The sequence below is a fragment of the Labrus bergylta genome, chromosome 4, assembly GCF_963930695.1.
Source record: "Labrus bergylta chromosome 4, fLabBer1.1, whole genome shotgun sequence".
Lineage (NCBI taxonomy): Eukaryota > Metazoa > Chordata > Actinopteri > Labriformes > Labridae > Labrus > Labrus bergylta.
In genome coordinates this window covers 13,240,871-13,264,911 of record NC_089198.1, presented here as the reverse complement: position 1 = coordinate 13,264,911, position 24,041 = coordinate 13,240,871, and the positions used below count along the sequence as shown (strand labels likewise).

The window sequence follows — 24,041 nt, the reverse complement described above, 5'->3', positions numbered from 1 at the left end:
AAGCGTGGTCCTCTGACGCAGCACACACTTACACACTCCAAACACAGACACCAAGACCAGTCACAGCTGAGGATCCTGAAAACTGATTTTGTTTTTATAAGAAAATGACATGAAACTGAAGATTTAAAGACAGTGTACACACCGCACAGAATACTCCTCATGGCCTTTTCTTTACAGTTTAGCTAATGTGATTTGAAACAGTCTGGTAGAAATTTCACTGAAGTGGAGCACCATCACTGACATTAACAGTCTCCAGAGTGTTTTTTTTTTTTTTTTTTTTACAGAGCTCCATGATTAAGAAATAAATGATAAGTGTGTTTTACAGCTCATTTCATTTTCCTTCTACAAAAACGGTTGTGTAAGAGATTCTCAAAACTCTTAATGTGCTTAACAGGTAAAATAGAGAACTTTCGGACGGCGTCATGGCCATCTCTTATATTTATAGAGTCTCCATAAAATAAACTCTGAAGCCTCTGTAAACAGTAGTCAAGGTGAAACCTATCAACAGGAGTGACAGACAGGTTAAAACAGCAACACCACTTACATTTAAAACCATTTCTTTGCTTTCTCAAACTAAATATTCTCTCGTACATGATAAAAACCCGCAGTTCTTGAAAGAATGAAAGGCACAGGGGAATTACTTAGGAGATGGGTTAGCTGAATGAAGCTTGGAAAACGGGAACAACTGAAGACAAGGTGGTGATAAAAATCCTTCCATTTCTAAATCAAGTCCGTGCATTTCCCATTAAAACCACGTGTATTGGATGAGAGCATGATTTAATAGTAGTAGTGTCATTTGTTAATCTACCTTTTTAATGACAATGGTAGAAGCAAGTGTTAGATTAAAGAAAACGCTTCAGTGGGAGGAAACATGAGGGGAAAGTTGATCTAGTGGCTCGATCTGAGTGACAGGAGACCCAGGAAGTCAACTTTTATGGAGTATAACATTTTATAGAAAAGCAGCTGTTAAATATCCCTGAATGGTTCAAACTTTCCACTGACAGATGTCATTTCATAGATCTCATATATATATTTGAGTGTTTCCATCTTGTACCAGCCTTTTTGAAAGCTGTGTATCAAACAACACCATCAGTGCCGTTTACACCTGGAATCAAGAGGAGGGAGAAACGATGAGTTCATGTGAGGGACGAGTGTTCTGCGGTAACGAGAATCAAATCAGTAATGAGAGAAAGTCCCAGCAGTTTGGACTGCAGGGTCGGGGCTGTCAAAAGCAGAACGAAGCTGACTCAACCAGGGACAGTCGTCATAGTCCTGTTAGACCGACAGGCTGCTGTCAGTGTCTGGCAGCAACGACTCAAGGAAAGGAGTCGATCTGAACCGTGTCCTGAAAGGCCGAGCCTTGTCTGGTGTAAGATATGCGGATCCTCATCTTCAGGTTCACCTGTGAGAACAGTACAGACAGTTAGTGTAAGCTCTGTTTCCAATGTGAGAGGGATAAATATGAAACATAAATTTTAAAACTAAAACTTTGATGTTTTTCTCTATCACAACAAGGTCACACATTATGAAAAATACACATGACCATGTTTTTCTAACTCTAATATGTGTCCCTAGTCTGTCTACAAATCCCCAGCATGTGTGCTCAAACAGGCTGTTTGAAGATTTTCCCTTCATGACATCACAAAGGGCAGTAGCCCCTCCCCCAGGTGGGTGACCCTCCCACAGCTAGGTGTTTGTTCTGCCCTCTGAGTCTGCCTTCTCACCGTAAACAATCGGACATGGAGCAAGAGAACCCAAGCCACATCCCCTTCCCTAGAGGGGCGTGGTCAGACTCAGCTCATTTGCATTTAAAGCTACAGAAACAGCCTGTTCTGAGCAGGGCTGAAATAGAGGGCTTTATAGACATGATCAAATACAGGATCAGAGTGGATTTAGAACAAGAAACTTCACAGACATGTTTTGTGGAGCTCTGAGACTTGAAACTTGTTGAAAAGGAGGAGAATATGTGACCTTTACACACTGATTGGGTATGAGTAGGAATGCATGTCAATCCATCAATCTATTAGCAGCCCCCCCCCCAAAAAAAACTTGTAGAAAGGGTAACATTGGTCAAGTTAGCATAATGTCGGCAATGTTTCAGATAACATTTTCAAAGTTTCAATAATTTACAGCAGTAAAAACTCTGAATGAAGCAGAACAAAAAAAAAGGTTCCTAAAGAACTCTTCTGCGGTCTCCAGACTTCGGAAGAGGCCACAAGTTGCTGTAACTAATTCTGACTTTGTATATCTGTTTAGGATTCCTTCAGTGTCCTGAAGCAGGCCATAAAACAATGAATCAACATCACATGGCATCAATATTGTTACTGTGTAGGTGGTTCCTGAAAGAGCTTGGTCGCCAGCTTTTCCTTACAGGGACTCTTCAATAGAGTTTGGTAACCGACTATTACCGACCAAATCCTCCAGTCTACATATGAGAATCGGTATGGGGAAAAAGAGGATCGTAAAATATCTTAAATCAAACCCACCTTGTTGGGGTTGTTGAGGATGACCATCTGTGTCACCTTCGCTGCACCTCTTGCAGGAAGAGCATCTCCACTGGGGGCCTTCATGTGTAACTGGACACTCTGTGTGTGTGTGTGTGTGTGTGTGTGTGTGTGTGTGGGGAGGACAAAGAGAACTTTGAAGCATTGCGTGACTAAACATTTGCATGTTTCACCGCTTCATGAACTGCACCTAGCACAGGCTTACCATGGAAACATGTTTACAACCCTGCAAACAACTCCTACCCGGTGCAGAAAGACAGTTTGTGTATTAGACTACGTTCACACTGCATGCCTCAAGCCTCAATTCTGATTTATAGCCCATGTTTACATTCATTTCTTAACCATGTGGCCTGAGTCAGTTTCAGGTGCGAATGGTCCTAAACCGAACAGCATCAGGAAAGAACAACAACAAAGACGTCACATGCAGCAATGTCGCTGTGTGTGTGTGTGTGTGTGTGTGTGTGTGTGTGTGTGTGTGTGTGTGTGTGTGTGTGTGTGTGTGTGTGTGTGTGTGTGTGTGTGTGTGTGTGTGTCTATGACTGAAGCAGAGAGACAGAGAGAGTCCTCTTCAGGTTTCTTACCTCACCAGACACAGTCTTTCTACTATGTTTCCTTTTAAAAGTTGTATTTTATGTGTATGACAAATGCATGTCTGTATGCGACACAGCAGTGTGAAATATATAACTCCTAAAAATGTCCGTTATGCCTTTATCTTTTCTGTAAACCTTGGACAAACCTCCCTGTTGACAGAGATGGCTACTTGTTGGTGAGTTTATCTGAACGTGGTGAACGTGGTGAACGTGGTGAACGTGGTGAACACGATGAACACGATGCAGTGAGACAAACCTTGGGCACGGCAGCCTGCAAGGTGAAGCTGCTGATGTCAGAGTCGGTGGAGTTGGAGGCTGTTAGTGTGACTGTGAGGCCTGAGTCTGACGTTTTCTCACAACTTAGTGTCAGAGTCACGCCGTCTTTCTCATATGCCGGCACTGTGGGAGCTGTGGAGAAAAAGAGCTGATTTAAAAAAAGAAAACAAAGAATGTCAACTGAGCAATGATTTTACATTCCCTACTTTTTTGTCCAGACAATTGCTTACACTTTCCTTAACCCTTTCTGCATAGTGTGTGTGTGTGTGTGTGTGTGTGTGTGTGTGTGTGTGTGTGTGTGTGTGTGTGTGTGTGTGTGTGTGTGTGTGTGTGTGTGTGTGTGTGAGGGTCAGACCTGGTGCGGCAGGCGCAGGCTCTAACCCTCCCAGTAGATCCAGCAGGTCTCCTCCAGCAGTGCTGAGTGTGTTGATGGGCAGTCCTGGTGCTAAACCGCTCACCGCTGGGCTCAGCTGCGGAGTCTCTTCAGCGCCGCCCAGCAGGTCGAGCAGGTCACACACCTGAGGAAAAGTACCAACATGAGGAGACAACTGCTGAGTTGGACTTACCATGAATAAAAACACACCATGGAACTGGAAATGTTAGTTGAAGACACTGTAGTAAGTAAAATAAAATCTGCTCAGTGCTTTAACAAACAGGCTGTACTTCTGAAACAGCAAGAAAGACATGACTGGATTTTCACCACCACAGCACCCTTGGGTGGGGTTTCAAGGGCCTCCACAGATGGAGCAAACTGTGAGCCTAAACCAATCTCAATTAGGCAAAACCAGCAGGTGAATCAGTGTCGGGACAGCAAGACCCTGTAGTCGGGGTCTTCAGAGCAGATAACATCCCCATTACACATGTGAGGTTATTTATAGATATTTTATGTAAATGTCTTTTTTTCCACTTAATGTCACATGTCTGTAGTTCTTCTGGATCTTTCCATTTGAATTGTATTCAATATTTTCAAATTGAACTTCCTCTGTGTTGATTGGTCGTTTTAGTGATTTTTAAATGTTCTTTTTCTCTTTGTCATGATGCTTTCGATGTTTCGTGTGAATGCCGTCCTGCTGAAATGTGCTGTAGAAATAAACTTCCTGAGAAACAGAGGGTATGATAATGTCACTCAGAAATATTTAAAAACTGAAGCTAAGCACATTAAAAAAATATCAGCCTCTGCTGCTTCATACATGTTTCCACAGTCACAACATACTTATCTTACAGCTGGGGTCTATAATGTACCTGATTAGCAGGTTGGGGGGGCAGCAGTGGCTCGCCCTGCTTGACTTTGGCTGGTTGGATTTCCTTAACGGTCTCGCCCATTGACTCTCCGTTGGTATGACCCGGAGAGTTCTTCTCAATCACTGGCATCCTCTCCAGCACAGCCGCCCTGCAGACAGAGGACACATCTCAGCTTGACATGGCCAGGAAGAAGAAGAGTTTCTACTACCACCTGTAAAGAAACCCCTGAACGCTTTAATCCCAGTTCATACATCAGAGAAGATTAGACACATGGACACATGACAAAGAGCAGGAAAAGTTCACCACTTTTTGAAAAAGCTTCTGCGTACCTCATGTGGTCATATTTCTTAAACAGGGCGTTGTATTCGACTGCCCTCTGCTGGAGCTCCACGTCTATACAGCTGCCGTAGATGCTGACAATGCTTCTGATCCGACTGACGGGGAGAAAGAGCAGACGTAAGAGAATCAGCGATAAATCACTGCACTTTACATTTTTATAAACTAGGGGTATGGTTGTCCTATTTATTTTGCTTAACTTAAATGCACACAACAAAACATGTACAACATGGTGAGTGTCTTTTAGGGAACAGAAGAACGTTCCTATCACACTGGGCCTCATTCACCTCCTCAAGATTTGTTACAAAAGTTCCTAAGAAAAAAATGTAATGACATCCTTGCACCTGTGTTCTTAATTTAATAAAGCCATGCCCCTCAAAATGCAAAACTGTCCCGTACTGTACTTAAACACTATTTCCCCCCATCCCCATTCCCCTGCTGGCCTGCACTCACACTGCTCCAGGATTAACCGGGCCCGAGCGCGGTTACCGTTTGTACATAAGGTCGTAATACAACACATGCATGACTTTACGTAATTATGAAGCGTCCTTAGTTTACCAGACAGGACTCCAGAAAAAAAGAAAAGAAAAGGGATGCACTGTCGGGTTCCTGTACAGCTAACACAGAGAGCATGGCACCTACTTTACTGACTTGGTGGCTTATATTGAGTCATTTTTGTCAGATACAGCCATAACACTGCAGGATTTCTCGACAATGAAGGTTGTGTGCCCATGCTTGTGCGAATGGATGAACTGTACCGCGCTGAAGCACATCTCTTCCAAGGCTGCCAGAGCCAAGAGCTCTCTTCCCGACTCCGCTGGTCACTCTTTTAACTTTAATATAATATCAATCAAAAGAGCACTCCACAAGGTTTATTTATGGAACAATACAAATGTTTTCTGTAAATGCATATACTGGTATATTGGTCGCACTGGTGTATAAGCCAACGTTTAAGATGAAAAAAAAAAAGGTATTCAAAGTGCGTCTTATACACCGGTAGTTAAGATAAGAAAACTTTGGTGAATTTTTCTTCTCAGTTAAAGAACGAGGCCCACTCGTTATATGTGACCTTTAAGCATCAAATCTTTGCCAGGAGTTTATAAAAACAAAGGAAAATAAATGATTTTCAACATTTTTTTGTTAGTGTGATCAGCCTTTTTAAATTGAGAGGGCAGAATTCAGCCCTCACTGAAAAGGGTTGTAGCACTTGAATGCAGCCTGGTGGTGATTAACCACTTAACCATTAACTAACAGGCTGTGACAAACACAGACCATGTAGATCTTCTACTGAATGCTTCTCTTCCCTTTGAAATAATAAACAAATACAATAAAAAATCATGTCTGTCTTATTGCTGCTCTAGTTTGTCACTGTGTCTTGTTTCTGTGTTTTAAATGCAGTCTGAGGTTGCTGTGAGTGTTTCTTACTCCACATTATCAGTGATGCGTGTGCTCAGCTTCATGGTGGCGGTCAGAGCGAAACCTCTGGTCGCCGGTGACGACATGTGGGACTGCAGAACCGTTTCCAAGGCATCAAGGACGTCATCCTCAGTGACCTGATTGAAAAACATGTCAATGTCAGAGTCCAAAAGTGAACATTTCTTTATCTTTTTTATAAAGGATAAAACACAGCACATCTTTGGTTCTGGTGTTAAATTTGCTTAAATGAATTGCATGAAGTGAATAATGAAGACACAGAATCTGATCTGATAGAATAAATCTGCCCTGTAAGTCTTCATACTAAAACACTGCACTAGAAACCTTACTCTGTTATAGAAACAATGAAATGCAACATTTTGGACTGCTTTGTCATGATGACATTATTGAGCTGGAAATATCATTTTGAAATAAGCCTCCTTTAGTTTATTCTGTTGTTTAGTTCTGTGTTGGTGCTCCGTGTACCTGAACAGGCTCAGTGTCCTGACACTCTCCTCTCAGCAGCAGGTCTCCGTACTCTCCGATACACCAACACGCCACCTGCACCAGGGACGGCTGCAGACACAAATAAAACACTTAAAGTAATCACAGATTCATAGAGAAGAGTACACAGAGTTCTTCATGTTCTTCTCCTTACATTCAGTCTGAAACATTACAGCTACTTTTTTTTACCACAATACACTTAATGGTGTAATGGTAATGTGGTGGAAGCTGCAGCATACTGCAGAGGAGAGCACGTCTGCTGCTCATCCGACTCGGTTCCAAAAATAAACCTGGTTGCATCAGCCAGTTTTAAACTGAAAGCCTCACAATTCCCACTGCCATGAAGCACAGCAGCTCCGACTGACGCAGACCTTTTTTCTGCACAGAGAAAACCCCTGCTTCTGATGTCTGCATGTTCACATATTAGAACATCCATGTTATTTCATTAAAGGATTATTTTCTCTCTCATATTAAAATGTCAGTGATTATGGGGATGATATTTATGGACGTGCAGCCAGCAGCACAGCTTTCAAACCTTTGGATACAGTGTATCAGTCTGCACTCAAATTCATTTCTGGAGACAGCTATGGGACACATCATTGTCATCTGTATCAGAAAACTGACCTGCCTGCTCTTACTATTAGAGGAGACCAGCACATTTATTTATTTATTCATGAAGCCCTTTTAAATAAACTTCCTCCATATCTTTCACCTATGCTGCTTTTAGTTACTATGCAGAGAAACACTTAGAATCTGCTTCAAAGATCTTTTAAGATCAACACATTAAGAACACTGAGACAATTCAAAGTTTTCATTTCTGATCTTGTGATCTGAACTGTTTTTGCTCTTAATATTTGAAATGTTCAAATTATTTTTACTCGATGTTCGTTGTATTCAGGGCACGGTCACACTGGCCATCCGTACCGTGCCCAAGCACGCTTCAACCCTAAAGTCCAGTTTGTTTGGCCAGTGTGACCGCTCCGCATCGTGCTCAGGCTCGGTACACTTCCTTGGCTTTGGCACACTTCGGAGAGGTGTGCTTCAGCACGGTACACTTCATGCACGAGCACAAGCACGCAGGTAAACAACGCTGACAGCCTTCATTATGGAGAAATCCAGAGTTTCATGTCTGTATCTGACTAACATGACTCAATATAAGCCACAAAGTAGCTGTCATGCTCTGTGTTGTTCTCCGATGTGCGGCCGCAGACTCGCCTGTGGACTCGGCCGCGCGTCTATTTTATTTTTCAATTTATTTATTGCTGTGTGTGATTAAAATGGCTTAGAATAAGCTGTAAAGTCAGTAAAGTAGCTGTCATGCTCTGTGTTTTTCTCTGATGTGCAGACACGGACTCGACTGCACGTCTCTTTTTCTCTCTCTCTCTCTCTCTCTCTCTCTCTCTCGTCCGCCTGTTTGTAAACTGAGCACGCTCCATAATAACATAAAGCGTGCATGTGTTGTATTACGACGTTATGTACAAGAGGTAATCGTGCTTAGGCACGGATAGTCCTGTGTAGTGTGACCGCGGGCCGCGCCGGCCAGCGGGGGAATGGCGCTGCGGGGGGGCAATCGTACTTGAGTACAGCACGGTACGGATGGCCAGTGTGACCACGCCCTCTCTTGCCTTTTAATTGAATGTACTTCCTGTTGTGTTCTCTCGTTTTATTTGTATCTTGCCTCTTTTCTATTGTTGTCTGTACCTCTGCACCATGGCAAACGAGGGTTCTCCCTCGATGTGTTTTCCGAGGATTTAAATAAACTAAAAGATGATAAACAAAACATCCATTTATAGGATTAACTGTATGTCTTAAACTCTAATACATGCCATTAAGTTGATAAAATTGTTGTTGCACTGGTGTTTTAAGAACCTGATGTTATTTATCCTTTTCTTTTTTACCGACATTATTCAATAATATTCAATGTTTTCAGTTTAATGTGAATGATGAATGTTGTCTTTTTATGACTGCAGTATGGGACAAGAGCCCGAGACAAATGTGTTAATAAAGTTCATATTGAATCTTGAAATAGCTATGAATAAAAAGGAAGTCATCACTATAAACATCTGTCATATTACTGTGTTTGAACTAGACAACACTTGATTTCTAATCTTTCTGCTTTGATATGAAACTTGTTGGATCATCTGGTTTCATTATAAGTCAAACTATGCACCAATGATGGTGTATTTCACATCATCTTTTTGTCAGGGAAACAATATGCTTTGAGCTCAAATAATTTAAACCGGAATAATCACGAGCCCGTGTTGCAGCATAATGCAGGACTTCAGTATAAAATAGACATTGCATCATAGTTTTACAAAATGAACATATTGTCTCAAAGGCAAAAACTTGAAACTAGCAATGAAAACCATAAACCTTTTTTGGTGTTGCATCAGTTGCCCCCTGCTGGCCATTAGAAATAATACAGGTTTAAGGTGCTCTCCATATTGGCTTTAGTTACGAAACAGAAAGGCTACAGTGACTTCTCATAGACGGTTAATACCCACAGGTACATCTGCTGAAACGTTTGATCACTTCTTTAAGAACATTAAAAACAAAGACACAATCACACACCTGAGAGATGTCGGTGAGCAGAGCTCTGTACAGCTTGTGGACGGTGTAACAGTGCAGCTCTGAGGCGTTGGTGATGAGTTGGATCAAGTTGGGTACCGTCTCATCCCTTACGTCGCCCCCTGCCTGACAGAGTGAAGACCAGAGTCAATCTCTAGCACACACTAACAAGCACACACACACTCACACTCAAACACACTAAACTCCATTAGCTAGACAGCTGGCCCAAGTATATGGGTCGTCCTTTTCCCAGACACAATGAACCCACTTGGGATGTTTCTATCACAGTTCATTCATAGACATTGTGGAGGTCATTTACAGACATGTATTCAGCTTTCCTCTATATCTCTTTCTCTGCATCCTTCATCAGCTGAAAGCAGCTTGGTCTTTACTTTATTTCCTCACCTCCATGGAGTACAGAATGAGGAGTAAGGATGCAACCATGTGCAAAAGGAAGAGCGTTAGTTTTTAGAGGTGCACACAATTTGGATTTTTTTTTTTTCTGATAAAAACAAACATTTAGTACACAGCTTTCATCCTCGTGGCCCCTGGATTCAACACTCAGACCCAGTTTACACCTCGTTTTAACACGTGGGTGATCCAATCCCAGGTGCATATTATTCTAAGATTGTGTAGGTTTACTGAACGCCACATGTGGAGCCTGTGATTGGATCACCTGAGCGCATGTTAACACCAGGTGTAAACAGGCTCTATAGCAGAGTGCAGCAGGGTGAGCGGCTCAGTCTGTATTTACCGTGGTGAGGACATGCAGGATGGTGTCAATGTGCCAGCGCTGGGAGGGCGCATACCTGACAGAGACAGAGACACACACACTCAGTGGTGCTTAAGGGGGAGTCTTACACACACACACACACACACACACACACACACACACACACACACACACACACACACACACACACACACACACACACACACACACACACACACACACACACACACACACACACACACACACACACACACACACACACACATCTGTATCCTCTCGCTACATTCACACACAAAAACAAAAAGCATTAAGTAGCAGAGTGATATAAAATAGAAACAGAGAGGGCTGTTCATCATAACAAAAAGAGAGGGGGTGTCCTCACTGAGAGTGGAGACAGACACAGAGTGAGACATGTGGAGAGACAGTGAATCTTAACTAGCACAGAGACTTTTTGTACCAGCCTTAACACTTAAACAGCTGCCTCACATTAATGCGTACACTATCCCAGCTGGAGTCCTCACGTGCACATGAACGTATGTGGCCTTGCATGCATGAAGTTTGTGTGTATAATACATATGTATCTGTCTGCATGCAGTGTGTCTCTCACCTCTCTGCAGCATTGAATATACCGCTGGCAGCCTGAGACCTGAGCTCAGGCGGGCAGGAGGAGAGAAAGATGAGCAGCTCCTTCATCATAGAGCGGATGTTGGAGGCTGACACCAACGCTAAGGAGAGATCTAACGCACGGCTGGAGGGATTAAAAGAGAGGATTATTGTTGGTTATTTATATTAAACTCAGTAGGTGCAGAAAACTTGTGTTCCATCCCTCTGCATCCATACACATCCTTAAAGGGCACATATTATGAAAAATCCACTTTACAGTGTTTTTGAACATATATTTGGGTAACCTGTGAGTGTCTACTGACTCACAAAATGTGAAATACATCCATCCAGTCCTTTGTATGTAGTCTGCATAAGTCTTACAACACAGAGTAAAATACTCCATTTCAAATTTGCTCAGCTTGTGATGTCACAGTGGGATTCTGGTAAAAAACAAAATCCCCTCCCCTCCCCTCCCCTGATATCTCCACCCATGGACTCCACCCCCAGCATAGAACAAAACTTTTCTGCAGGTCTGCCATTTTTAATCTTGCTACAGAGAGATGATGTCTACCGGGAAAACTCGGGGGGGGGGGGGGGGGGGGCTTATTGCATTTAAAGAGACACACACACCAAAACGGAGCGTTCTGAGAGAGCTGGTTTATACAGGGTCACAAACCTCCTCTGGTGCTTGATTCGTGTTTTATTTTGACCAAAGCACAGCACAGATGTTTCATTTAGACTACATAAGACTGTTTGAAAAAGTGGAGAAGGGGGATCATATGTCCCCTTTAATTTCAACAGAGGCCGTTTTGGTGAGGAAGACGCTCCTATGTAAACAGAAAGCCTCCTGTGTGAGTGCCCTTTGCCTACAAACTGACTTGTTATTGCTCACTGGGGTCTTTTATGTAATAGACCTTCCTGCGGATCTAGACCATGTAAGGATTGTTCTTTTACTATCCTCATTTCAACATTTGTTTTTGAGTTAATAAATGTGGTCTGGATATCATATTATAATACATAGAAGCTAAACTTGCTACATGGGTCGCATCATACTGCTCACCATTCCCTATTATAAGATACATTACGTTCTGTTTGGCTGTCTAATGAGTTTCGGAGATAGCCTCCATCACTGTGCTGTTGCCCAATCAAAATGCAGAATACACAGTTATGTTCTGTGCCTTTGTTGAACCTCGATTAGGGAGCAGTGATGCAGCTCTTCAGAAAACTTTAAGTATCCATTTATTATGTTTGTTAAGAGCATCCGAAAAATGTCACAAACTTTACATAAAAATTAGCTTTAGTGTATCTATCGTCAAAAGTGACATATTCTGTTATGAGAGCTGTTATTCTGTTAAGATTATATCATCTGTGTTACATTTATAATCACCTACAGTATATAAATAATGTTACTGCCATTAAAAGGTCTTCTATAGACTGAGTGCGTTCAGAGCACAGCTACAGAGGCCCTGCAGGACAGGGAGTATCATGAATGCCAGATAGGAGGAGCTAAAGGTTGGAGGACCTTTTAGAAGAGGCGCTTCAGAGAAGGAGGGGGAACAAACGGTCTTGGGAATATCAGTGAGTTATAGGAGAGATGTGTACGTGGGAAACTGTGAGATATAAATCTGCTTAGGCTTGCACATTGTGTGGAGGGCAGATGCGCTGGAAGTGAAAGCACAGAGGGCTGTGAGAACACGTTGTGGATTGTACAGGCTGCATTTTATGCTTATGTGTGTGTGAAAAGAAGGGTGAGCCTTTTGTAAAAGTTCACCTTTAAGCATATTGTAAATCCACAAAAGCTTGACAGTATGTGTTTTTTTCAATCCTCCATTAAAGGAGATCTATTCCACTGATCCATATTTATATAAATACATATAATGTTACGATGTTGGCCGTGGCGTAAACTTGGCCAGCCGACATATTAGACGGAAGCGTGGAGCAAAGCTTTATTACATGCCCACCCTGGCATCTTTTGACTCCCACCCGGACGCTCACTCTAATCTCCCTGCGACTGTAAACAAAGCTGGCCAATCGGAGGAAAGCGGGCACATGGGGAGGGGGGGCCCTTAAAGAGACAGCAGCTAAAGTGAAGAGTTTTAGGTAGAGGCTGAAATGAGGGCTTTAAAAACGACAGTCAAAGATAAATAAGGAGTTACACATCTCTCAACCACCTCAGTAGGTGTACCAGCCTGACATCATACAGGCCCTGACACAGCAGACGGCAAAGAACTAGTCACCTCACTTCGCCTCTTGTCTTGGCCTAAAAGTTGCACTTGAACACACCGTAAGGACTACAGCTGATGGCCAACCACAACGAAGTACGTTCTGCACATGTGCGAGAGGAAATAACTCTCCATGCCAGCAGGTGGTAGTTCGTTGTTATGATACAAGAAGACCGTTTACACACCGCTGTCGCTCACCACTCGTGTTATAGGGAACCTACTAATCGAGAATAATGTCTGATAAAACGCTGAAAATGGCGCTGGCGTTGTCGGCCCTTGGTCTTTTAGAAAAAAAAGAAAAGAAGAGGCGGAGGCAACAAATAAGTAGAAACCGCACTAATGAGTGAAAGCATGGATAGTACAGAGTCAGGCTCAAGGGGCTTTCCTGAACCTGTGAGAGCTGGAGATAAATGAAACCTCCAAACAGCCAATCAGAGAGATTCCTCTCACAGACTACCGACGCTGATACAACATGTCGAATCGGGCCAAAAAAAGGCCAACGGGTAGCAAGCTGACACAGGCAAAAACTAGGGTGACGACCGCTTACCGACGGTCCAGCTAGGACCGACGATCTCCTTGGTGTGTCTGGGCCTTTAATGGTGAAAGTGAGTTTCATAGATCTCCTTTAAGAGGCTATAAAAGAGCAGACTCTGAAAGTGGAGTTCCAGGTGTAGCTCAAGTTTTTATCGTTTGCTGTTGAAGGCACAAACAACTGTGTTTGTATCAGACTCTGATCATCTCCAGTGGATCTTTTAAAGTGTTTCTCCGACTTTGTTTTTCCAGATAAACATCAGTGGTAAACCAGTTGTTCCTGACAAGCAATGAGGAGGTGAAAGTTACCGTTTGACAGAAGCGTCCTGGTCCTTCAGACAGTCCACGATGGTCCCCCTGTGGCGCTGCACTGCATTGTGGTCTGTCCCAACAATCTTCTGTAGAGAGATCATGGCAATGTACCTGGACGTAAAAAGAGAGACACAAATAAAGATCTCTAATCTTTATACTTCATCATGATATAACACAGAAGTCGTGTTTTCAGTATTAATAGTTTGTTAGATTATTAAACAGCTCTGTACAAACTTCACTTTCTGAACCTGGCATTATAAATTATTGATCTTTCCCCTTGAAATGTCTCGTGAACTTATTAAGTATTGATGTGAGCACGGGGGAGATGTTATCTAGCGGTGCACTGCTCGGAGGAATGAACCAGTCCTGTCTGGTTGTATCCTGCAGGTAGAACCAGACAGGCCTGCGTGACCACACAGCCCCTCTGGAGACAAAGTCAACTTGCCACAGGCCTCCACCCTGTCTCATGAGAAATGAAGAGATCAGCTCCTCAGGCTGACAGAGACCTGCCACTGAGGCTTGAGGGGAAAGTGATTAGTGGGCTCAGACTGATAACGGCCAGCGGGGAGGTTTCTCTCTCTGGCTGCAGCGAGTTTGCTGTTGGCCTTGTGCAACGGAAAAGGTAAAGTGACCCAGAGAGATAAGAGAGGAAGGAGGGGAGGATGGGGAAAAAGAAGTAAGGTGTGCCCACCTTCAACAAAATGTTGAATGTTTTTTAAGGCTGTATGTGCAATAGTGTCATGTGGTTGTTATCTTTTTGTATTATTTCAGTTTTGTTTCTATGCAGATTTTGTGCTGTAAGGATAATGTGCAATATGTTGTTCATATGTGGATTGTTTTTAGTTTTAACGTTCTATTTTTTTTTTAATCTACTGTCGAGGCAGCTATGTGTGCAGCACCGGAGTCAAAAACAGATTTCCCTATTGAACCGTATCATATCGCATTGTATCGTGCCGTATCGCAATCGCAAGGAATTTGAGATGGAAGAGAAAAAAAAGACTAAAAAACTAAAAAACAAAACAGAAACTAACCGAATGTTCCTGTCGTTGTTCAGGAGGAATCTTCCCAGGATGTTCACAGCCAGAACCTGTGGCACAAGTCAAGAGAAGCATGTCTGAGTGGATTGAACAATGAGGCTGCATTAATCCCTTTGTATGAAAACACACTGAGGAGTGTCTCACCCTGAGGCCGCTCTCTGACTTGATGTCCAACACAGTGAGAACCGTCTCATAGAGAACAGCGTTGCCAACAGTCTTTGTGCTGTCGGTGTTTGTAGCCACCTGTATGACAAGTCAGACGAGTCAAAATATCATTAATACAACAACATACACTCGCTGATTAGCAAGAGACATTTTTCATCTCTCTTCCATCAATTGATAAAACCATTCCCGTTTTCACTTTTGTTGTTCTGACCACACAGTTTGTGGTGATTCTTTCAGGAGAAACACAGAGGTGATGCTTTGTTTACCTTTTTTTTAGTAAACAACCGGGTAGTGAGCATGAGAAGTAAACAAGAAAGGATTGACAGCAGCGTACACAGTTAATCAATAAACATGTGCTCAATAAATAAAGTAAAGTATAATAATACTATATAATATAATAAAGTATGTGCTCTTACAGGGCTGGATAAGATGTATTCAAATAAAAAGGCTGTATATAAGAAACAGACTGAACTACAGTGACCTCAGTCGTCACATTTTGATGACCATTTTTTTTTGCATTTTGGCCGTCCCCATTGGAAACAGAAGTGGCAACATTTGGACAAGAGGGGAAACACACTTTTCTGTGCCTGTACTGAAGGGCTGCGGAGATCTGGTCAGTCACGTGTAACCACACACTAAAGCATACCCATCTTTATCTTCTATTTAATATGAGACAATAATTAAGACAACTTAAGTTGTGTCACTTATATCACTGTTATGTTACTGTAATGTAGCATAGAGGGAGACAGATGGTGCAGTCCATTTGATCTCAGAAGGCAGAAAATTCCGAGTTGCCAGTCGGATACTTCATCAGGAACTCTGACTCGGAAACTTTGAGGAACTTCAGTGGCCCGAGGTAAAATCCAACATGGCTGCTCCGTGTATCAACAGTAACATTTGAACTGTACACTAAAATGTTTATTAGCATCTTAAGTCTTGTTTTTGTGTAATTAAATCACACTGATAGCATTGTGCAGAATCTATTGGTGGACATGTTGTCGTTTTACTTTCCTGTGCAAACTATCACGTAGTGTGTGGTCATCGCCTGGTATTAGCTAAGAAAATAAATGTACTGAGGGGCGTCCATGTGGCTTGTCTGACTTGTTGCACAGTTTGTTATTGGAATGCAGTTAACTCGGGCATGACGACACCAGAATAACAGAACTGAAAAGTCATCTCTCAGGTGATAGAGAAAGTGAGAGTCATGGTTTTATGCGGTTTGATGGCGTTAGACTTCTTGTAATCAGTGGCCTCTTCACATTTTGACACCAAAAGTTGTCTAATGACAAAGAAAATTTAAACATACGAATAAGTAAAACTTCATGTTGTTTTGTTTTTGACAGGGACCCTCGTACCTGAGCTAGGAGGTCGTTCATGGCATCGCTGGCTGTTTCGTTGTTGCGACCGAGAATCCTCAGCAACCTCAAGATGCGTACCTGAGGATGAAGAAAACAGACAGAAGAGTTATTTTGGTAGACTGAATGATGGACAACAGGAGGAAGGATGAGAGGATAGATAAACATTGTTTAGTGAGAGAAAAAAAAAAAAAAGAAACGCTAACAAGGGGTAATCAGTCTGAACCCTCTGAAGACTGAATCAGAGCGATGGAGGAAGAAAAGGTCACAACATTTGGATTTGAGAGCATCAGTCAAGTGCTGAATGGCTGCTGCTTTACATTGAAATTAATTCAACAAGTCTACATAGAATCTGAATCTATAGAGTCTCTACAGTCAATGTCATTCAACACAGAATGCAGGTCAAGCATCTGTTGCAGTTTAATCAGTTCGCAGAGTCCTTTTTGGTTCTGCATATTTATTTGTTTGTTTTAAACAAGCAGCAACCTCTGGTCTTGACAAGTGAAGCCAATGTGGAAGTATAAAATCCTGCAGTACGTCGTGTGTCCGCTTGAGGCTGGCTCCAAAAGCCCCATAAATCACATACACACCACAACTAAAAAAAAAAAAAAAAAGCCATTTGTACTGAAGAAACAAACATGTTTACAGCCTGGTACAAAAACGACACACAATAAGTCTGATTACTTATTGTCAAATGGCAAAGTTTTGATTTTATGAATGGTTTGTCGTAAGGCTTAAAACCCGCCTCAGCTCCAGCTCTCATTCTGTTGTTAGGTTGACTGAAAGTTGGGCTGAGACAGGATTTCCAACATGGCGGCTGCTGCTGAGCCTCCAGAGCCCCCTGCAGTAACAGATGGCTGACGTCACTCAGGCTACGTCCATTAATATTTACAGTCTTTGGTCTTAAATCAGGAATGAACAGAGCCACACTGATATGGAAAGTAATACTTAATACAGATTTCACTATAATTGCATTCACAGCAGTCAATCAAGCTTCATGTGAGAACATCCAAACTAAAGTCCAGATGGTTAACAGAATTAACAGAAGGTTTGACTCTTGAAATAGTGAGGCAAAAACATTCTGAGTTTGTTGATGTTTTGGAGACATTTTTGGAATTTGTCAAAAATGTTGACATTTCAGAAGCATCGGAAGTGTTAGACAAAGAGGCAAAGGACACAAATAAATACATTTTAGTGAGAGGAATGTTTGTCTAAACTGGACGTGTGTCTATGTGTATTTGTGTACTGCTGTTTTTAAAGTCTAAATGTTGACTGTAAAGTTCTGTATTCATCATTTTAATCCCCACTACTCTTTCAACTGATGCAGATTGTGTTTTGATTTTAAGTGTATTCAAACAGATTTTTTTACTATAAGAAGTATCATTATTATTATTCTTGTGTTTTTATAAGCTGCCGTCTTCTCTGAGTGAGTGTTGTTCTACATGATATGTTTCTCTATGCTTTAATGTGTTTTAAACACAAAGAATGTATAAGATCAACAAACATGTGTTCACAAACCAAAGCACAGACACCACCCATGGCGGCTAGCCGGCTTGTAAGTCTTGTGAATCGTTTGGAAGGGGTATTACATGTAAAGGCTGTTGTTCCGTCGTGCTTCAAAGCCACCACCATTATACCCGTTCCAAAGAAGCCCTCACCACTTTCAATGACTATTGACCCGTTGCACTGACCCCCGTCGTCATGAAGTGCTTTGAAAGGTTAGTCATGGCCCACATCAAATCCACCCTCCCCGCCACCCTGGACCCCTACCAGTTTGCATACCGAGGTAACAGATCCACTGAGGATGCCATCTGTTCTGCTCTTCACCCAGCCCTCACCCACCTGGACACCAAAAACTCATACGTCAGAATGCTGTTCATAGACTTCAGTTCAGCATTCAACACCATCATCCCTCAGCAGCTGATCGGCAAACTGGACCAGCTGTGGCTCAGCACTTCCCTGTGCAACTGGCTGCTGGACTTCCTCAGCGAGAGGCCTCAGACAGTGCGGATCGGCGGCAACACATCAAAAACCACCGTCATGAGAACTGGGGCCCCCCAGGGTTGTGTGCTCAGCCCCCTGCTCTTCACGCTGCTGACCCACGACTGCGCTCCATCCTTCAGCAGCAACCACATTGTGAAGTTCGCGGACGACACAACAGTGGTTGGTCTCATCTCCAACAACGATGAGACGCACTACAGGATGGAGGTCAGCCAACTGGCCACGTGGTGCAGAGACAACAACCTCTTCCTGAACGTCGACAAGACCAAGGAGGTTGTTGTCGACTTCCGGAGAGTCCCCACTCCTAAACCCCCACTGACCATCGACGGTGCTGCTGTGGAGAGAGTGAGCAGCACCAAGTTCCTGGGAGTTCACATCAGTGAGGATCTCTCCTGGACAACCAACACCACATCACTGGCCAAGAAGTCCCAGCAGCGCCTCTACTTCCTCCGCAAGCTGAAGAGAGCACGAGCCCCCCCCATCCATCATGTGCTCCTTCTACAGAGGCACCATCGAGAGCATCCTGACCAGCTGCATCACTGTGTGGCTTAGGAGCTGCACTGCTGCCAACCGCAAGACCCTGCAGCGCACAGTGAAGGCTGCTGAACGGATTATCGGTGTCCCACTCCCCTCTCTTCTGGACCTCTACGGTACCCGAAAAGCAACCAGCATTGTGCGTGACCCCACCCACCCCTCACACTGCCTCTTCAGCCTCCTGCCATCTGGGAGACGGTACCGCAGCCTGCAGGCCGGCTCCACCAGACTGGGAAACAGCTTCTTCCACCAAGCTGTCAGGAAGCTTAACTCTCTGCCCTCTCTTCCTTCCCTCCCCTCTGCCCCCACGAACACTGGACATTGAAACCCCCTCCCGTTTTCCACCAAGAACTCTGGACTAATAACTCTGAAGCTAACTTTTCAAAGTACAATCAGTTTACTACACATTATTTTATTTACCATTTTGTACCTTTTGCACAATTTAGAATTTATTACTGTAAATATTATTTATCTTATTTTTACCTCATTTTATTTTATCTATTTTACCTGATCTTATTTTACCTTATTTTGGTTGTATTGCACCGTGGGACGGAGACAAATGAAATTTCGATTCCACTGTATGTCTGGCATATTTTGAAATTGACAATAAAGTTGACTTTGACTTTGACTTTGAATTGACACAAGACATATCTCGTAAAACAAGTCGGACATGTGTTTTTAAGACATTTAAATGGATGGATGTGATGGTGTGTGACAGACTGACCTGTAGGAAGGGATCACTGATTCCTGCCACGTCGTGCTCCGGAGAGTAACCAGAAATGACCAAACCCTTCATGATCTGAACCAGATCTGGTACGGTCTGAGATACACACACACACACACACACACACACACAGCACAAACACGTTAGAGCAGAGAGATTGAGAAAAGAGAGAGTCGAGATACACAACTTCTTATGTAATGAAAAGTGGTGATGTTTCTTCTTTCTGCACCTTTCTGAAGCGCTCCAGAGTCTCTGGGTTCCTTTCACACAGCTCAGTGATGAGCACCACGGCACCATGCAACACGCCTACAAGTAAACACAGGGCAGTCCACGAAGGATCATGGGATACATGGGTATTAGTGAGTCAAGTTAGCAACGTGACACAAGGTGGTAACATAGGCGTGTCGTAAAGATGGAGCAGCTCACCGTGGTTTTTCTCAGAGAGTAGGGCTCGAGCTGCCGGGGCGAAGAGCTCACCCAGTTCGTTGACTTTTCTTACAATGTGAACAGCACACAGAGCCGCCTGGAGGGAACAGTCGTCAACAAAATCACATCAACACTACACTCAGCAGCTGACTGTAGGACCCTGTGAGTACAAGGAATTACAAACGGCCAACAAGTAATATTACATTCAGCTGGATGATTGCATCGACTGAAAATAGATGGATAACATATCATCACAATACTGGAAAAGAGAAGATGATCATACATCTTGCATCATCAAAAAATGCAGCATCATTTCATAAAGGCTGCCTCACAGAGGAGGAAAACTCAATCTGTCTTTAACATTTCAATATTTAACCCTTTGTTGGCTCTCCGATTGGTCTGCTGACCACCAATCAGAGAGCTCCCTCTCATAGCAACCGTTGCTGGACAAACTTTTGCCCGGGCCAAGTCTTTTCAGTGTGTCACAGTGAAATCTGGACCTTAATTTTATTACTGAACACGGCTATGAAGGTGCTCGAGGGTTTTCAAGAGGGACTCTTACAGAATTGCGCACATAACTCTCAACTACATATTGAAGGCCCTGTTGCTGACACGTAGAGGATATTTCAGAGCCCTGGCTTCAGAAACGGTCACTGATTGAGTCCAGAGGAAAGTCAGTACATGTGAGACGGCTTGAAGCCAAATGATTTTTACACATTTCTTTCACAGGGGCCATGTTTCTTAAAGAATCAATTGAGGACATATACAAGTCTGTCAAATCTCAAGGCAGTTTCAATTGTCTCAAATGAGAAAGAACCCGGTGAAAAGAGATTTTGTCTTACCTAGTGACAGTAACCGAGGAGGTCAGGGCTTAACAAACGGTCAGTTGTGATAACGACCTTGTAAGAGCAAGTACTGTAAACTTAAATATGAAGCCTATTTATGAGCAGTGACTGTAGAAGCAGTCAAAGGGTGATTGCAGAGATAGTTGTATTCATGTTCTTAATTGCTGCTGAGAGCAAGAGAAAAAACAACAATAACCCCCGCAGCTGGGTTTTTTCTTTTTTTCCCACCTTTTTCTTGATGTAGGAGTTGGAGGCTCGGAGTAGACGGTCGATCTCTGGCGCCAGATCTCTGCACATCTCAGCTGAACCCATACAGGCCAGAGTGCACAGAGCCAGAGACTGCACATACTGGTTACTGTGGGAGAGGTCACTGAAGGACAGACAGAAGGACAGCGCTCATCAGCCTGTATTCTTCTAAATGTTTACAGTTTCACATTCATCATCTTTTGCACAAACTAGAATGCATGACAGTGTGCTGCTGTTAATTATGTCAATTAAATAATGATCAATTAACTCTTGAATTTAGTGTGTAGAAGATTCAATAGTTATATCTAGCGTTCGTTCATGGTAATAGAAGCTAATATTGTTTGTACATATATATATATATATAAGGTGGATGATATACCGTAAAACTTCTAATAGTCGCCTGGGCTTTTATTTACTTTAGCCTATGACATCACCCTGCCATTATATGAGACAGGCTTTAAATTATGTTTTTTATTGAGATAGGAAAGACTATAACATTGTAAATCCACACCAGACAGAATATGTAATTGTGTACAAAGTTAACTCGTTACTATAGCAACTAATGAGCGCAGTGCTGGAGCTGTGTGAACATTTCATTTTTAAAGCTTATTTTATAGCTTTAAAAATGAAGCATAAGGGATGTTCTTGCATCTTCATTGTTTGTGTCTTGCTGCTCTTTCTCCTTATATTTGTTTGGAAACTATTTCAACACTGAAATGCATCGGGGCCTCTAACTGAGAGCTGCATTCATTTGTCAAATGGTGCAGTAACACCAGGCTAGAAAAGGGGAGGGGGGCCTTAAAATGTGATGGACATTTATCAGAAGTTTTACAGTATTCCTTTTTTTTCCCAATGCAAACATTAATTTTTATCTAAATCTGTCAACTTCATAAAATAAACGTTGACTGTTAAGTTGGAGTTTTTAGTGTTTTTAAGCTACCATCAGGTTATTTAGTTGCTTCAAGTCGCTCCCTTCTTTCTTATTCAACACTAAAAACCTCTCCAGTGATATTATGTCAAGAAATGCAAGAGACTTTACTCAGCAACCTCTAGGGCCACGAGAGATTTATACAATTTTATTTTCAGTTATGAATCTGCACCTCAGAGACCCATAAACAGACGTTCATGTGTTAAATTGATGAAGTTCCTTTTAACTGACAAATAATTGAAAAAAATATATATTGGTATAGGACCTATAACTATTTTCGTTTGCAGATTTAAAGTCAAAATGACAGTCCTCACTTCTTGATGGAGTTGGTGATGAGCAAACTAGCGTCCTGCTTCTCATCCAGCAGCATCATGGCTCCCAGATACCCCACACGCTTCTCACTGTAGCGAGGGCTGGCTATCATCCGAACACACTCCATCTAACAGGAAGAACGACAACTCCTTTAACGTGAAGTCACTTGAAACACTCACGCTGTTAAGGCCGAGGGGGATATTTCTCCCTCATAGAGCTCAGAGAAAAGGTCAGGCGTGGGTCTTTAGCAGCAGCCCTAGCTGGACCTGGTGCTGCAGCTCCCTCCCTGTGGGATGGATTCAGTGACCCATTTTTTTTTTTTTAAAGATATGGGTTAGTGATGCTCCAGACTTTGCCTGAGGGAATCAACCACAGTCCCTCGAGCTGTAATGACAGGGAACTCTCAACACAAGCAAACCCATGACAGGCATTAGCCAAATCCCCTCACCTGACCAAAGTGAGCAGGGTAGCCCAGCATGTGCACATAGAGAAGCTTGGCCAGGTTGTGAGATCGTCCACCGTTGTCCGATTGTCTGAACTGGGCCCGGATGGCTGCACACTCCCTCTGGATGACGCCCCGCTCCTCACACTGTGTCCTGGCTGACCTGATGGCCCGGATCATCTCCTGCAGCTGGACTGATGGAGACATGGCTGTGTGTGTGTGTGTGTGTGTGTGTGTGTGTGTGTGTGTGTGTGTGTGATTGAGATAGAGAGAGACAAAGGGAGAGAGAGGAGGAGGGGGGGAAAGAGAGAGAGAGAGAGAGACGGTTAAACTAAAGCATTCAAAGAGACCAAACCCATTCATTGAGAAGTATAGTGTTGTGTGACTTCACTTCCTCAATCTGAAAAGGCTTCATATGCAAAGACAAAGCTGTTACTACTACTAATAATACATCTATTAAAGAGATGTACTGTCACAAAAACATACGACTACTGTTCTTATATATAAAATAAAAAGCTCATAATGCTTAAAATGCCACCCAGGTCTTGTAAAGTGACCCATGTCCATGTCTAGTGACAGATTGCTGCTGCGTTGTTTCATTCCTTAGGCTGCTTTGACAGAAAGTTGCTGTCAAATATCTGCGTCTGTGATACTTAATAACTGTGTAAAGAAACCTTTTCAGTGAACTAGTTGACAGTCAAGTTAGCACAGCACTCCTCCAGTCGACAGTACAGGTCAGTGAAATGAGTCAGGGGGGGCTAGCAAACTGACCGAGCAGAGCTAACCTTGCAGATGTCAGTGAGAGACTGTGGAGCTAAACAGCTAAAGTTAGCATGTTGTTGTGTTTACATTAACGATTCAGTCTATAAAATATCGACGTACCTCTTCACTGTACGGAGACTCCCCGGGATTTAAAAAGTCAACCGATTCAGCCGACCCCCCTCCAATACTCGGCAGTAGACAGTTGGCTGAAAATCCTGCGAATCCATGTAGTGTCAAGGTAGACGACACCACTTACACGACTTCCGGTTACACCTTTCAAAATAAATCTCTTTGGATACGCAGACTTTGGGAATACGTGTATTTCTTAAAGAGGGCATTGTTTTTAAAGAGTCTTTATATTTTCCATAATATTTGGCATTAGGATATTGTATGGTTGTTATTAAACTGTTTTTGGGTGTCGTTCCTTTCA

The 24,041-nt window shown here is 42.9% G+C and overlaps 1 protein-coding gene across 1 annotated transcript; it reads right to left on the bottom strand.

The window, feature by feature from the left end:
• Positions 1-73: 73 nt before the first annotated feature.
• On the bottom strand, positions 74-23,878 carry ap1g2 (adaptor related protein complex 1 subunit gamma 2). The gene is made up of 22 exons (XM_065953757.1): positions 23,732-23,878; positions 22,856-23,058; positions 22,410-22,534; positions 21,150-21,291; positions 20,077-20,173; positions 19,880-19,956; positions 19,651-19,746; positions 16,392-16,472; positions 15,016-15,114; positions 14,866-14,921; positions 13,832-13,945; positions 10,774-10,914; positions 10,188-10,242; positions 9,437-9,559; positions 6,848-6,937; positions 6,374-6,501; positions 4,942-5,046; positions 4,613-4,760; positions 3,726-3,888; positions 3,351-3,502; positions 2,487-2,585; positions 74-1,402 (listed from the first exon to the last, which is right to left on the bottom strand). The coding sequence occupies exons 2-22, from the start codon at positions 23,054-23,056 to the stop codon at positions 1,316-1,318; spliced, it is 2,379 nt and encodes a 792-aa protein (XP_065809829.1). The 5' UTR covers positions 23,057-23,058; positions 23,732-23,878; the 3' UTR covers positions 74-1,315.
• Positions 23,879-24,041: the final 163 nt, after the last annotated feature.